At 48.4% G+C, this 14560-nt stretch overlaps 1 protein-coding gene and 1 long non-coding RNA gene across 3 annotated transcripts in view; one reads left to right on the forward strand and one right to left on the reverse strand.

The window, feature by feature from the left end:
• The window catches only part of LOC102490728 (uncharacterized), a 27788-nt gene extending 16432 nt beyond the window's left edge, over positions 1 to 11356 (forward strand). For both annotated transcript variants that reach the window (XR_003549270.1, XR_334416.3), the window contains 3 exons: positions 674 to 804; positions 4626 to 4736; positions 10803 to 11356. This is a non-coding gene — a long non-coding RNA (uncharacterized LOC102490728). The remainder of the gene's footprint in view (positions 1 to 673; positions 805 to 4625; positions 4737 to 10802) is intronic.
• The window catches only part of HNF4A (hepatocyte nuclear factor 4 alpha), a 63045-nt gene extending 50723 nt beyond the window's left edge, over positions 1 to 12322 (reverse strand). Inside the window, exon 1 of the mRNA XM_014587499.2 lies at positions 12238 to 12322. Coding sequence (XP_014442985.1) covers positions 12238 to 12286 — 49 coding nt within the window. The 5' untranslated portion in view covers positions 12287 to 12322. The remainder of the gene's footprint in view (positions 1 to 12237) is intronic.
• Between the last annotated feature and the right edge of the window lie 2238 nt (positions 12323 to 14560).

The following is a 14560-nucleotide window of genomic DNA, read 5'->3' on the forward strand; positions in this document are numbered from 1 at the left end:
AGACATAGCCATTACCCTAACTGCTGGTCCCATTTTTTTTTTTTTTTTTTTTTTTTTAGAGAGAGAGAATATTTTTTGCTATAGTGCATATGCACTTGCCAGAGACAGAGAGACAGAAAGTGAAAAATCACCCCCCAGGGGAGTGGTCATCCCCAAATCCCTTCTCCTCCACTCTCCTCTCGGGATTTTGGGCACGCACACACATGCACCCAGTGTGAGTTTCAAGCCTCCAGGTCTGGGATTCAAACTGTGGTTGGCCATGTGGGAGTCCAGAGATGTAACCATTATGCCATCTGCTGGTCCCCACAGATATCAGTGTAATGGTTCTATTGGGTTGTCTGAACAGTTATGACACATTTTTGCATAGAAAAAATATGTCATGACTTTTCCAGCCACCCAATTGTAGTCATATTTTAAAAATAGTAAATCAGAGCTGCTTCCCGCATGGCTGTTACTGTACTGGTGGGGAGTTTACGAGGTGCCATGCTCGTGCTGACACGTTAGGGTGATCCATGGGGGTGTTTACGATGCCAGATTTAGAGAGGGGATAACTGAGACTCAGAGAGGTGCAATAAACTGTTCGAGATCACACTGCAGGGCTTGACCCAGGGACTATGTTTGGCTACAAGATTCTAGATGTTTCCCCTTGCTACCCTCCCTTCTCCCTCATCAGAGATCGAGAAGCCTGATGGTTTTCACCTGGGGATACTCCGAAGGACGAAGGGCTCCAGGGTAGAGACTCAGCACCTCCCACATGCCTAACCCAGGCTCCTCCATGGCGTCGTCCCTGGGATTGCCTTCTGGGTAAGATTTTGTTTGAAGAAAGACTGCCACTGAGGTATGTGTGTGTGTGTGTTTTCTACATGTTTTTGCATAGAACAAGACAGAAAAATATGTCATGACTTTTCCAAGAACCCAATATATACTTTTTCAAATTTGGAAACCGCTGATCTGCCTGCCCCGCTCTGCCCCAGCCCTTCTATTTTTAGGTGAGGAAATTTAATGCTGGGAATAGCAAGGGCCTGAGCAGACCCCTCTGTAAACCAGGGCTAGAGCTGGGACCAGAACCCAGTCTCCTTGCTCCTAGCACTGAGCCTATAGGCAGCTGCGTCCCATCCGGGAAGCTGTCTAAGGTTGGCCGAGGCCCCTCTCCAGCTCTGCCCAGGGAAGGGCCGGATCCCTGGGTCTCCCTACCTCCTCCGCCCTTCCTCACACCTATTTGGATAACTTATTGACCTGTTCCTTCACGAGCGCTCCCTGAGGTGTGGCCGCCTCCACTGCTTGTCCCAGAGAATCCTGGGCCTGGGCAGTGTGTCGGCCCCGGCTTGGCCAGCCCCATGGCAGACAGTCATCAAACAGTGGCTGTCTGGGCAGAGGAAGGCCTGTTTACCCAGGGCAGGGCCCAGGCAGAGGCTGTGGCTTCCTCCCCACACCACTGGCCTGTCCAGCTGCTCAGCACACTGACTCAGCCGTCCCCATCTGCATTTGCTCATTCCATAAATATTTATGGAGCACCTACTGTGTGCCAAGAACTGTCCTGCTTGCTGGGCACACGATAGGGAACAAGACATTGGATCGCCTACACAAATGAGGTTTATACTGTAGTGGGGGAGACGGGTGGAAACGGATCATGGAGGGCATGCTCTCAGCTGTGGGGGTAAAGAGGTTGATAGCGAGGGGTGGAGGTGGGGCAGCCTGAGATTTGGGGGGGTCAAGGATGGCCACTCTGAGTGAAGTGCTCTGGGAAGAAATCAACTATGGGAAGACTTGGGGAAACCGTGTTCCTGGCAGAGGCAGCAGCAGGTACGAAGGCCCTGAGGCAGGGATGTGCTCGTGTGATTGAAGGATAGTGAAAGGCCAGCATGGCTCACGTGGAGGAAGCAAAGGGAGAAAAGCAGGAAAGATGATTGGGCGAGAGCCTACGGGGCCTTTATGGTCAAAGAGGAGAGCTCAGGGTTCATTTGAGGGAGATGCAAACTCACTGCAGGGCTTCCAGCCGGGATCTGAAACGCGGCTGTCGCTGAACCTCTCTCCAGCCTTGCTTTCTCCCTCGGTGACTTTCTGTCCTGACTCTTGTTTTCAGCTACACTTGAAGATGTTTAAAATGCCATTCAATTCTTCCCTTTTCCGTTTTAATTTTTGTTTTAGTGGCCAGAAGGTACATGTGCTCAGAGAGAGAAAGCACCCCCATGGGGCGTGGTCATGCTGCAATCATTTCTCTTCCGTTCCCCCCTGGATCAGGATTTTGGGCACTCACGCACACACACTCAGTGTGTTTTTCAGGCCACGAGGCTAGGGCTTGAACTGTGGTTGGCCACGTGGGAGCCAAATCACAATCCACAGGGCCAGACCACTGCACTGGGGGGGGGGGCAGCCCTTTTTTCTTTCTTCTTTCTTCCTTTATTAAAATCAAAGCTCTAACTGTACATCATTGAAAAAGTCAAATACTACAAGGCTTACCATAGCGGTTGTTACCCATCCACTCCTTCCTGAACCTGGTTCCCACCACCCGGAACCGACCACACGCATTTAAGCTGGGTATCCCCACTCCCCACCCCCAGTGTTTTCCTCTATATTTCTAAATATCATGGTTACACTGCTGCCTCCTGACATTTCTGTTTTCAATATAGCCTGTTACCCTGCTGGTAGGAAAGATCCGGAATAACTATATTCCAGTTTAGAGATACTTCTACATGCCTCGTTCAGGTGCATAACCACAGGCAGATGGTTACTGTCTTCTCAGCTAACACTCTCTGGATGCCCCAAGGCCTTTCCGTGGGCTGTCTCGATGGATCCCCCTCCGTCAGATCTTAGTCACGCAGTTTGCAGAAGACTCTTGGAACCATCTCTTTAATCTGCAGAGTTTTTGCACGGGGCGAGTAGAACTGGCGTGATTGACTCCATTTTCAAAGGAGCGTGTGGAGCCCTGCTTGATGATGAGAACGCCATCACCATGGGGTTCGGTGGGGAAAATAAAATCCATCTTCCAGCTAGGGAGGAAGGAGGGAGTTGGGATTGCTTTCACAGCGTGAAAGAAGGGATAACCTTCTCTCCTCACCTTTGGGGCTTGTTTGTTATCTCAGCTAATGTTGCTCTTATTAATATAATGCCGAGGTTGGAATCACAGCACTAATTCTCAAGGGCTGTGTGTTTTTTAAGGAAGCTGTTCAACCTCCCTGAGCCTTTGTTATAAGAAATGGGCCTGATGACAGTACCTATCTTAGTAGGCCATGGTGAGGGTTAAATGTGGCCAACTGTGCAATTTGAGTCCCGGACCCTGAGGTTTGAAAATCATGCTGGGCACTTGTGAGCTCAAAATCCTGAGAGGAGAACAGAGAACGGATTGTAGCATGGCCATCCCGGCTGGGGAGTGGGGGGGATGATTTCTCACTTTCACTCTCTCTGGCAAGAGAAAGCATATGTCTGATAGCAGATTTAAAAATAAATAAATAAAAATAAAGAGCTAATTTCTTACAAGTGTCTAGACCAGTAGCCCACAGTATGTCCTAGTCCACAGTAAGCACTATAGACATGATCAAATGACAGAGAGGCAGGAAGCAAATAAGCCTATACCCAGATCTGGGCCTTCCAGTGCCAAGGTCCGTGCTGGTTCCTGGCCCTAGACATTTATATTCCTCTTCACAGTCCTGCCAAGTGTGCCTGCGGTTTGTACTCTACTTACCTGGAACTGTTCACTTGATATTGTTCTTTTGAAGACATACTTTAAAGGTAGTTTATATTAATATTTTAATATGCTAGTTATACATTTTTCTAACACTTCATAAATAAACTCATTGGAGGTATACCTTTTTTTAAAAATTGCTGCAGGGCACGTGTACTCATCACAGAGAGACAGAGAGACAAGAGGGAGAAAGCACCTCCCCATGGGGTGTGGTCATGCTGCAACCCCTCCTCCTGAATTTCTCCATTCTGCTGGGATTTGGGGCACACTTGCACATGCACGTGATGCATTTTTCAAGCTACTGGAGCTGGGGTTCAAACTGTGGTCAGCCACACTTTGGGATTCAGCTTCCTTAACCACTAGACTATGGGGCCAGTCGAACTCAGGGTGATTTCCAAGTGTTTGTCCATTAACTACCTAAAAATGGCCCCTGTACCCTGGAGGTGCACCTAATAAAAGGTGTGCTGTTTTTAAGTTTATAAAGGATCTTTGGGAACATTCTGTTCAGTGGCTGTTAAACCTTTGACTGTAACCCTCAGGAAGAAACACATCTTGCCTCGTATACTTTGTGTACACAGTGGCAGTAAAGGGTGGTAGTCGGGACACAGATCCTGGGCCCTCCGCCACCTCTGAATGCCTGTGCCACTTGGGCTGGGTGATTTATCCATTCTGTGCCTGCGTGTCCTCATCTGTGCAACGGGGATAACAACAATAGCATTCGCCTGGCAGGATCATTGTAAGGATGAAGAGTTAATATTGCTATCTCTGCAGCTATGTACATGTCTTACTGTTGATCTAAAAACTGGCACATTCACGTTTGTTCTATTTGGCGCGTTATACATATTTGTGTGGGCATCTGTGTGTGTGTGTGTACATGACCCTATGGCAGAGATCATCCATCCGCTGTATACTGACAAATTCATGCTCTTCTTTCCATATTTAGGGCTATTCCTGGAAAACAGCTGCCCAGCCAGCGACTGCATTGCCCTAGACTCCTTTGCATCTGGCCAGGGCCATGTGACCAATTCTCACCAATGAGATGTGAGTAGAAGTGGTAAGTGTCCCTTTTGGCCAGGGCCACTTCTGTGGTCCCCAGCTGACTATGCTGCAGAGGTGAACAAACTTCTAACCTACGTTTTGGGTGTGTTTGTTGCCTCCATTAGAACTGTCCAAATGAACACAGCCATGTAAGTTGTGTGACCTGCCTCGGGGTCAAGACTGCAGTTTGAAACACTGATCTCGTCGTTTTCCATTTTTGAACCATGGAGTTCTTTCCTTATGTGTTTCATTCTCAAAAGTCAGAATGGGGCTAGGTGGTGGCGCAGTGATAAAATGCCTCGCTGTGCCAGGCTGACTCTCACGGGAAGGTTCTAGGTTCACACCTGGAGTACTCCCTGAGGGTGCCTGGCTTGCCCTTGCTCATGATCCAGGCTGGCTCAGGCCAGGAGTGGGCTGTGGTGCCAAGACCCTGTGGGAGGAATTCTCTCTCTCTCTCTCAGAAGAAACAAACTTAGGGGGGAAAAAGGCAAAATGAAGCATCTTTGATTAGACTAGCGGCTACAGAGTAGAGGCCAACTAAGAGCCTGATCCATTTGAAACGCCCTCCTATCGCCCTCAAGGTGAACTGAGACATCTCTCCCGACTCCTAGGGTCCCAGCGAATGAGTCTATGACAACTGCTGAGCCAGGTCGTTGTCCTGCCTTCACTTCTCAGCAGCAGAGTTGAAGGGCAGCAGAAGGACTTGACGGAGGTCACAAACAGCTGCCCAGAGCCCAAGGCATTGCTCAGGCCTCTGGTCAGTGCTGGACTGTCCCCTCATGTCTATGCTTCCCATTTGCTCCTCCTCTGAGCAGGAGCCAACAGACCCACACTCATGAACCAACCCTGCCCTGCCACCTGCCAAGAACAGACCCCAGGGTATCATGGGGCTTCTAAAGACTCAGAACTAAGCTTTTTTCCTGACTATCCAGCCAGACAGTTGCATCCTGGAACCAGGAGCATAGCTGTTCTTCATTCCTGTTTGATCCACACAGCTAGAAAGATATCTAGCACATAGTGGGTATGCAGTTCCTTGCACGTAGTAGGTATGCACTCTGCCAGTATACTCACAATAATTCAAATTTGCATAGCATTTTCTATGTGCCAGACACTCAGCATCTTCTGGATATCAATCCTATTTAATTTTCCCAACAACCCTATGAAATAGATGCTATTTTTTTAAAGAAATATTTATTATTTAACATTATTTAGCCATTTATTTGTTTATTTCAGTTTGACCAGAGAGGGACAGAGCAAGAGAGACAGAGAGAGAAAGTGAGAAAGCAAGATGCCAGGTCTGGGACCCGAACCACAGTTGGCCATGTGGGACTTCAGCGCCCCCAACCCCACGCCACCTGCCAGCCTTAGAAGCTATTATTGCATTCTCGTTTGAAAGATGAAGAGATTGAGGCATGGGAAATTAAGTAACTTACTCAAGGTCACACAGCTAGTAGGTGGCAATTTGAATCAGGCAGCCGGATCCCAGAGTCTCAGCTGCTAAACAGTATGTTACATGGCCCCTTGGAAGCTGCTGTGAGAGGAAACAGGCAAAGCTGAGAGAAGGGAGATTTGGTGTCCAACTAGATTTTGTCCCCATGAAATGGCCAGAAAAATCCCATGAAACTTTCACTGAAGCACGGGCTTAATCCAGTCAGTGTCAAATCAGCACAGCAGGCAGCCGGACTCAGGGGCTTTGTACCTGTTGCTCCCCTGGCTGGGAGGGACCCTCCTCTTCCTCTCTCCCCTGGCTGTCTCCTGCTAACTCTGCAAGTTTTGGCTCAGTTATCAGTCTATTCCTCCGCTCAGGACCTCTCCCCTGCCCCTGAGTCCCTCTGTGTTCCCACAGTGCCACATCTATGTCCTGGCACCCTGTCTTCGGTTGTGCTGGCTCATCGGCTGTCTCACCAGACTGGGCACTGTCCAAGATTTGAAGCCACATTGTATTCTATGTCCCCATTTTCTTACTTTTCCCATGTAGTAACAGAAACATTCCTTAGGAGAACGTCTTAAATGCCAGAAGCCCCCAGTGGACTTTTGTTCAAGAAATGAACGTGTAGTTCAGTTCCATGGCACAGTGGTAATGCCCTGCTCAAGAGAAGCCAGGCTCCACACAACAGCGTGGTTCAAATACCTGGCCCAGTCAGGCTGAAACATGCCAGGCATGTATGTGAGTGCCCGAGATCTGATGGGCTGGAGGACTGGAAGAAGGGGACTGCAACATGACCAGACCCATGGAGGGTGCTCCTCTCTCTCTCTCCTTCTCTCTATATCTTTATCTCTCTCTCTCTTTCTATCTATCTATACCCCATTCTCTATCATGAATAAAGAACTGAAGAAGTGAATGACAAATTAGTGAATGTAGGAGGCTTCTAGGTAGACTCAGGGAGCACTGTAGATATTTATTTCTTCTCTTTATTAAACAGGACAAAGTAAGAAAATGGTTTCCATACTCCAGACAATCTGAATCCCTAAAACCACGTTAGGAAACCCCTCCATTTACAGATTATTACTACTCACCCCCAGAAATTCTGATTCACCAGACCTGAGTGGAACCCCCAGACATGTTTAAGAGTTTCCTATGTGTGACAAGTTTGTGACCCACTGTACCATAGAGGCTGAAGGCTGGACTGAGGTGGGATGGGAAGATGATGTGGAGAGGGATGGTTGGGAGGGGTGGAGAGAGACTGTACTTTGGGATTGAAGGGTGGACACAGCCACAGTCTCATAGTTGGCCAGCCTGGGGACCTGCCTGACTTTGAGCCATTAACCCTTCATGGGACAAGGCATATTATAGTTTACAGTATCTTTTCTCCTCCATGAGGTCATGGAATCCTTACAACAACCAAGGTTCATTTGATGGATGAAGGAATTGAGGAATGGGCTGGATGGTGGCACAGCAGTAAGACACAGCATTGGCTGACCCATGTAGGAGGGCTCTGGGTTTATAGAGGAGACCTCTCTGAGTGCACTGGACACACATGCCCAAGATGCAGGGCTGGCTGAAGCTGGGGTAAATCACAGTGTTTGCTGGGTGTGCTGTCTTTCTGTCTCTGTCTCCATGCCGACATCCCCATCTCTCTTGCTCATGGAAGAAATGAATAAATAAACTTAAGATAAAAAATAAAGGAAGAACAAGTAGCTGAAGCAAACGGATCACTGTCACACAACTTGAAGTAGGAGGGCTGCTTGATCAGACCACCTCTGCCAATAGCCTCCTACCAGACCTGGGGCTGATGCTAATGTTCAAAAGAATGAGGTCGACATACATAGGACAAATCAGGAACACTGGGCAATTGGACACAGATTCACTGCCCTGATGGAGGATTATTGACCAGTAGCCAAATCATCCCATTTCCTCACTTGTCCTGTTCTGAGCACTCAAAGCCATCTGAGCCCAGCCAATCTTTTCTATCCATTATCCATCCACCTTCCCACTCACCCATGACATCATTCATCCACCCATCCTTCCCAGAACCATCTACCCACCTATCCAGCAGGTTATTCATCTGCTTATCATATGTATCTAAATATCTCTCCATCTAGCCCATCCATCTGTCTACCCTCCAGTTCATCATCCTTCACACATATTCATCCACCTGTAACCTCTCATCATTAATCCATCCATCCATCTATCCATCATCTTCTTAGTTACTCATGTACCAATTTGTCCCACCCATTCATCTCTCTATCTATTTCATCCATCCATGGATACATTCATCTATCTATCCAACCATCCTTCCACCTATCCATAACACCCATCCATGAATTCATCTGCTCATCTACTCACCCAGAGATCCATTCATTCACTTATCTACCTTCCCATTCATTCATTCATTCATTCCATTTACCCACATCAAAGTCTACAATGGGCAGTGGGGAAGCTTGGAACATAACAAAAAGACTGAGATGAATACAGATCTTGCTCTCCAAGAGATCTGAGGTACTAAGGGAAATGACAACTTGCCAAATGGCCAAAATAAATAAGCAAGGGAAACTTGTTAAAAGGAAAAAAGCAAAGTCAGGAGTCAGATTAGTACACAGGTATCACACCATAGCATCTTACTCTTTTTTTTTTAAAAGAGATTTTTACAATAGGATGTACATACTCACCAGAGAGACACACACAGAGAGAGACAGAAAGCAAGAAATCACACACACACACCCAGAGAAGATGGCCATGCCACAATCCCTTCTCCTCTGTTCTCCTCTTGGGACTTTGGACACTTATGTACACACATTTGGCGTGAGTTTCAAGCCACCGGCTCCAGGACTTGAACCATGGTTGACTATGTGGGGGTCCAGTGACGTAACCATTATGCCATCTGCTGGATCCAGCATCTGGTTCTTACAGTTGCTCAGGCAAATCCCAAATTTGTCTTGGAGGTAGATTCTGGTATCTAGAACAGACACTAAAACACAAGTGTCACAATATCCTCAGCTGTGGTAGACACTGCCAACAGCTATTCCTGCTTTCTCACAATACGCTGGTGTTATATGTGTCCTTGGGTACATTTGTCTATCTGAAAACATTATTGGTTGACACAATAGATGAGGAGAGACATTACTGGCATTGAATGAGTAGAAGCCAGGAATGCTTTTAACATCCCACAATGCATAGGCTAGACTCTCCACAACAGAGAACATGCATACCCTCCTTTTCTCTGTCTTTTTCTGGTGAGTACACACACCTTCTAGCACATTAAGAAACAAAAACAAAAACACTCAAAAAACTGTCCTACTTAGGTTTGAAAATATGAAACAACAGCCAGGGTCTTCTGAGTGTTGGCTCTGCATTTGGCACTGTTCTAAGCACTCGGGTGTTAATTCATCTTACCTCACAGCAATTGTGCCTCCCGTGGACTGGCACTGAGGCTTTGCTGCCTACCACGTCCCTCACCCACCAACTCTCCCCTGCTAGTACTCTTCGGGGATGCGTATTGTCATCTCCATCACAGACCTCCAGCAGAGGGATCCCCAGCCACACACAAAGCACTGGTTTCTTTTATCAGAAAGCAAAATTTTCCCAGAGCCTCCTAGCAGGCCTCCTCCCATTTATCTTACTGATGAAACATCTGAGGCTCCTAGGGGTAGTGACTCACATGGTCACAGATTGACCATGTATGTATCTCCACGGTGCTAACTCAGATTTATTTTATTTACGAAGTGGGCCCTTTGGGGCCACCAGGTGGCATGGTGGTTAAGATGCTGGATTCCAGATGACTGACTCCACAGTTCAAGTCCCAGACCCAGCAAGTTGAGAATCACACCAGGTGCGTGTGTGTGCGTGTCCAAAATTCTGAGAATGGAGGAGAAGGGATTGTGACATGGCCATCCTCTCTGGGGGTTGATGTCTCACTTTGCCTCTCTCTATTTTTCTCTGGCGAGCACACATGCCCTATGATGATCTCTGCACAAGGGCTGGGGTCGGGGGACTTGAGAACTCCTACACAGTGGACAGACCTGGAGATAAGAGGCAGTTGCCCGGTCATGTTACTATGAGGTCATTGGGAAAAATACATCATGATTTCCCCGACCACCTAATATTATATTATCTTTTAAAAGGGACCTAAGGGGGACCAGCAGTTAGTGTAATGGCTATGTCGCTGGGACTCCCATGTAGTCGACTGCGGTTCAAGTCCCAGACCTAGTGGCTTAAATTCACACTGAGCGTGTGTGCGTGTGTGCTCAAGATCCTGAGAGGAGAATGGAGGAGAGGGAATTGCAGTGTGGCCAATCCCCCTGGGGGGTGATTTCTCACTTTCTGTGTCTCTCTGTCTCTCTCTGTCTTCCTGGTGAGTGCATGCACCCTATAGCAAAAACATCTCCATAAATAAATAAATAAATGGGACCCGAGGGCCTTCTGATCCCCCCTGCCCTAGGCTAACAAGGTGGGCTGTCCTTTCCCAGAAGCTGACTCAGGCCTCTTAGGGAGACAACAGATCTTCCAGCAGCCACAGTTTAACTAAGTCATACAATCGTGTCTTTACACCAAGTCTTAACAATTGTGGGTCAAGGTATGTCTAGATCTTCAGCTATGCTCTCCTCTAACACTCCCACCCCGCCCCTGCCCTCTGCGAGATAGGTCCTGTTGTTATCTCGACTCTGCAGATGAGGAAATAGGTTCGGAGAGGGGTGGTGTCCAGCCGAGGGTCACAGAGCTGCTCTGGGATGGCTCTCCAGGTTGTTTGGTTCTTCAGCCTCTGCGATTTCCACCACGGCACAGTCTCCTGCTTCAAGCCGAGAAGATCTCCAGACTAGAATCAGGAGACAGTCACCCGCCGGCTGTCTGTCCTCAGCTCACGATGACACAGTGAGATTTAGTGAGTCCTCGCTGTGCACGTGCAAGGGTTTCCATCCTTGCTCCCCTTTAGCCACCCAGACCACCCTAAGATGCGTCATGATTCGGTCTCCACTTTAGAGAGAGAAAGCAACGGAGACCCAAAACATTAAATAATTTGACCAAAGTTGCGAGACGAGAATCAAGATCTACCGGAGCCCAGTGGACAAGCAGGGTGGATGTGTGTGATTTAAATGGATTTGTAAAATGTACCTCATTTTAAAAACACCCTAAATGTGCCCCCTTCCCCCCGAAAATAAAACAACAAATACTCTCTTGCATCTCCCTCCTTGGAAACAGAACTGTCGCCAGTTGTTTTGTGTCCTTCCACGAATTTCCCATGCAAATCCGAACGCGCTTGTACATCTACACATTCATTTCCGCTTTGTTATCAGGACGCCACGCAGAGCTGCAGCACGCTGCCTTCATGCACGTACCTCTGGGGTTTTTCCCTCTCCACACTCAGATCTGCATTTCCCTTTCGGCAGCGGGATGGCATTCCATCACAAACACGCATCCTGCTCCACTCTCCTGCGTTCCTCCTAATGAGGACATCTGAGTTCCTTCCAATTTGGGGTCACCCCAGGTGGTAGAGCTCTTCTTCATAAGGAGGTAACACGCACGCTGCCTTGCACCTGTTTCATGCGCCCTCATATTCCAGCGCCCACCTCTGCGTGGGACTTCGTACCTTTTCCCCTTGGTGGATTACCCAGAGGTGGAGGCGTGGAGGGCCCTGGCCAACTGTCCCCCAGGATACACCAGCTCAGGGCTCATCCCCAGCTAGACCATGCACTAAGTAGGTGGTGGAAGCCCAGTGAGGCTCCATGTGAGCCTCAGTTTACCCTACAGCAAAGTGGGATAACACTTTTGGGTCCCCAACCTCTCAGAATTTTGGAGTGACCCTGGGATGCATGCCCAGGGAAGCCTCGTGGCCTGCACAGTGAGCCAGGATCCTGCCCCAGGCTCCGTAGCCCCTGCCAGCACTTTCCACACCACACACGCCATGCCCCTGTTGAGAACTTTGCAAGGCAAGTTACAGGCCTCCACTGGGCTTCCTGCCATTCTAGAGGAGCCCTTGGAGGGTCTTGGGCCCATCAGAAACACATGGGGTGTTTGTTCCATGGCCTCCCGGGGCCCGCCCTGTCCAGCAACGCCAACCCCAGCTGCTGGCCACACTCACCGTAAGGATTCTCCCCTGGAGCCCCGAGGGGCGCATTCACACTGACCATGGCCGAGCCCACCCAGCTGGAGCCCTGGGAGCATGGAGGAGCTGGACCCACACACAGCAGCAGCCAGGCCACCAGGCGCCAGTCCACCAGGAAGGCAGTGAGTGAGACCAGCTGCCACTGCCTGGTTATCTTATTGATTCTTCTAATCACCCAAGGTGGGTGGATACGTTAAAGAGTAACCAGTCACTTAGGGAACCTGCCGCTGGGGATTGTCACTGTCGCCATAGCAACAGCAACCTGGCCAGACCTGAGGTCCACTTGGGCCCCGGTCCTGCACTCTGGGGTTAGAGATACCTGAATCCAGATGCAAGGGATGGCAGACCCCAAAATTGAGGGAAGGGTGAGTGGGAGGCGTTGGGGAGGTGAAAGTCCAACACAGGTTGAGTTTTATGGTCCCAAATTATGGGTGTGGCATGGTGCAGGAAGGAGTAGGGGAGTTGAGGGAGAGGAGCGGAGAAAAGGGGGTGGAGAATCGTGTTTAACAAGTGCCGACTGGATGCTGGGCATTGTACACCACATGGCCAGGTTTACATGACACCTCAAGATGCAGATATTGAGGCCCAGGGAGAAGTTGCTGCCTGGAGTCTCCCATCTGGTACACCGAGCAGCTAGAACCACAGCCCCTGCCTCCCTTTCATCTGACATGTTTGCTGAGCACCTGCTATGTGCCAGACCCTGGTAGATGCCAGTGATATAGAAATGAGCAAAATTGACATTATTTCTACTGCCCGTCTTTTTTTTTAGAATCGTTTATTCATTTATTTAATTCCATTTGTTATCATTAGTTTTTAATTTGGAGAGAGAGAGAGAGAAGGAAAGCGAGAAAGCAAGCGCCAGGTTTGGGACTCGAACCACAGTCTGCCATGTGGGAATCCAGCGTCTTTAACCACCACATCACCTGCCAGCCCCAGTGCCAGTCTTTTTAAACCATGTGATGGCATCTTCCCTTTTGCTTGTGTTCTAAACTCATTTTATCGATAAGAAACATTTGTATGTTAAAATGAAAATCGTACAAGCAGTTTTTAATACAAAATAAGCCTCCTTCACGTTTTAGTGCCCACATCTTGCTCCATTGAACTTCTAAACAAATGCTTGTAAATATTTCTAGAAATTACACACACACACACACACACACACACACACACACGTACACTGCATGTAAGTACATGGGAAGATATTAAACACGATCTTCTACAACTTGCCTCTCTCCCATAGTATCTAAAGGATAGCTCCTTCTCAGCATACCCACTCGTTCGTTCGACAAGCGAGGTAATATTCTACTGTACGGATGTGCTTTAAGTCATTTCACATTTCCCCCTGCTGGGTATCTAGGTTGTTTGCAGGCTCTGCCATTATAAAGAGGGAATACATTTGTCCATGTGTCTCTACTCACAGTAGGATATCAGTAGGACAAATTTCTAGAAGCAACATTCTATCAGAATTGAAATATGCTACAATGTCTCTTTAATTAAAAACAAAACAACTTGGAATCAGCAGGTGGCATAGCAATTACGTGGTTGGACTCCCACATGGCGGACTGAGATTCCAGTCCCGGGCCTGTTGGTTTAAAAGTTGTGCCAGGCATGTATGCGTGCGTGCCCGAGACCCCAGGAAGAGAGTGGAGGAGAAGGGATTGCAGTGTGGCCGGCCTCCCTGGGGGGTGATTTCTCACTTTCCCTCTTACCGTGTCTGTCATTCTCTCTCTCCTGTGAGTGCATGAGCCTTAAGGCAAAAACCTCTTAAAAAAAAAAAAAAAGAAAGAAAGAAAAAGAAAAAAAAAACCTCCCTCAACGGCTTCCTCCCATCTCAGCTCCTATATCATCTCTTTCTACCTGCTGAGCTTCTTTAAAGAGCTGTCTACATTCACTACTTCTATTTTCCTGTCTCCTTCCAGCATGGCCCCCTTCGATCTGGCTTCTGCCCCCCACCCCCACCCCACTTGGTCTTCATTGTCTGCATGCCGTTCTAGTCCGTTCTGTAGCTAATAACAGGAAACCTGAAACTGGGCGACTTGTAAGAATAGGAGTTTATTCAGCCCACGGTTCAGAGGTCCAATGTCCTGGGGCCTTGTCTGGGGATGGGCTTTTTGCTGGTGGGGAATAGGGCAGAGGGCCAAGTGAGCATGTTGGTGTCTGTGTGTCTGTCATATTCTCTCTCTCCACCAGTGTCCCGCCTGATGACCTTAATCCTAATTTCCTCCCATAGACCCCACCTTTCAACACCACAGTCAGTTTTCACCCTCTCAATCCCATCACCGCCAAATATGAGCACGTG

The sequence above is a fragment of the Tupaia chinensis genome, unplaced genomic scaffold (genome assembly GCF_000334495.1).
Source record: "Tupaia chinensis unplaced genomic scaffold, TupChi_1.0 Scaffold000216_1, whole genome shotgun sequence".
Lineage (NCBI taxonomy): Eukaryota > Metazoa > Chordata > Mammalia > Scandentia > Tupaiidae > Tupaia > Tupaia belangeri.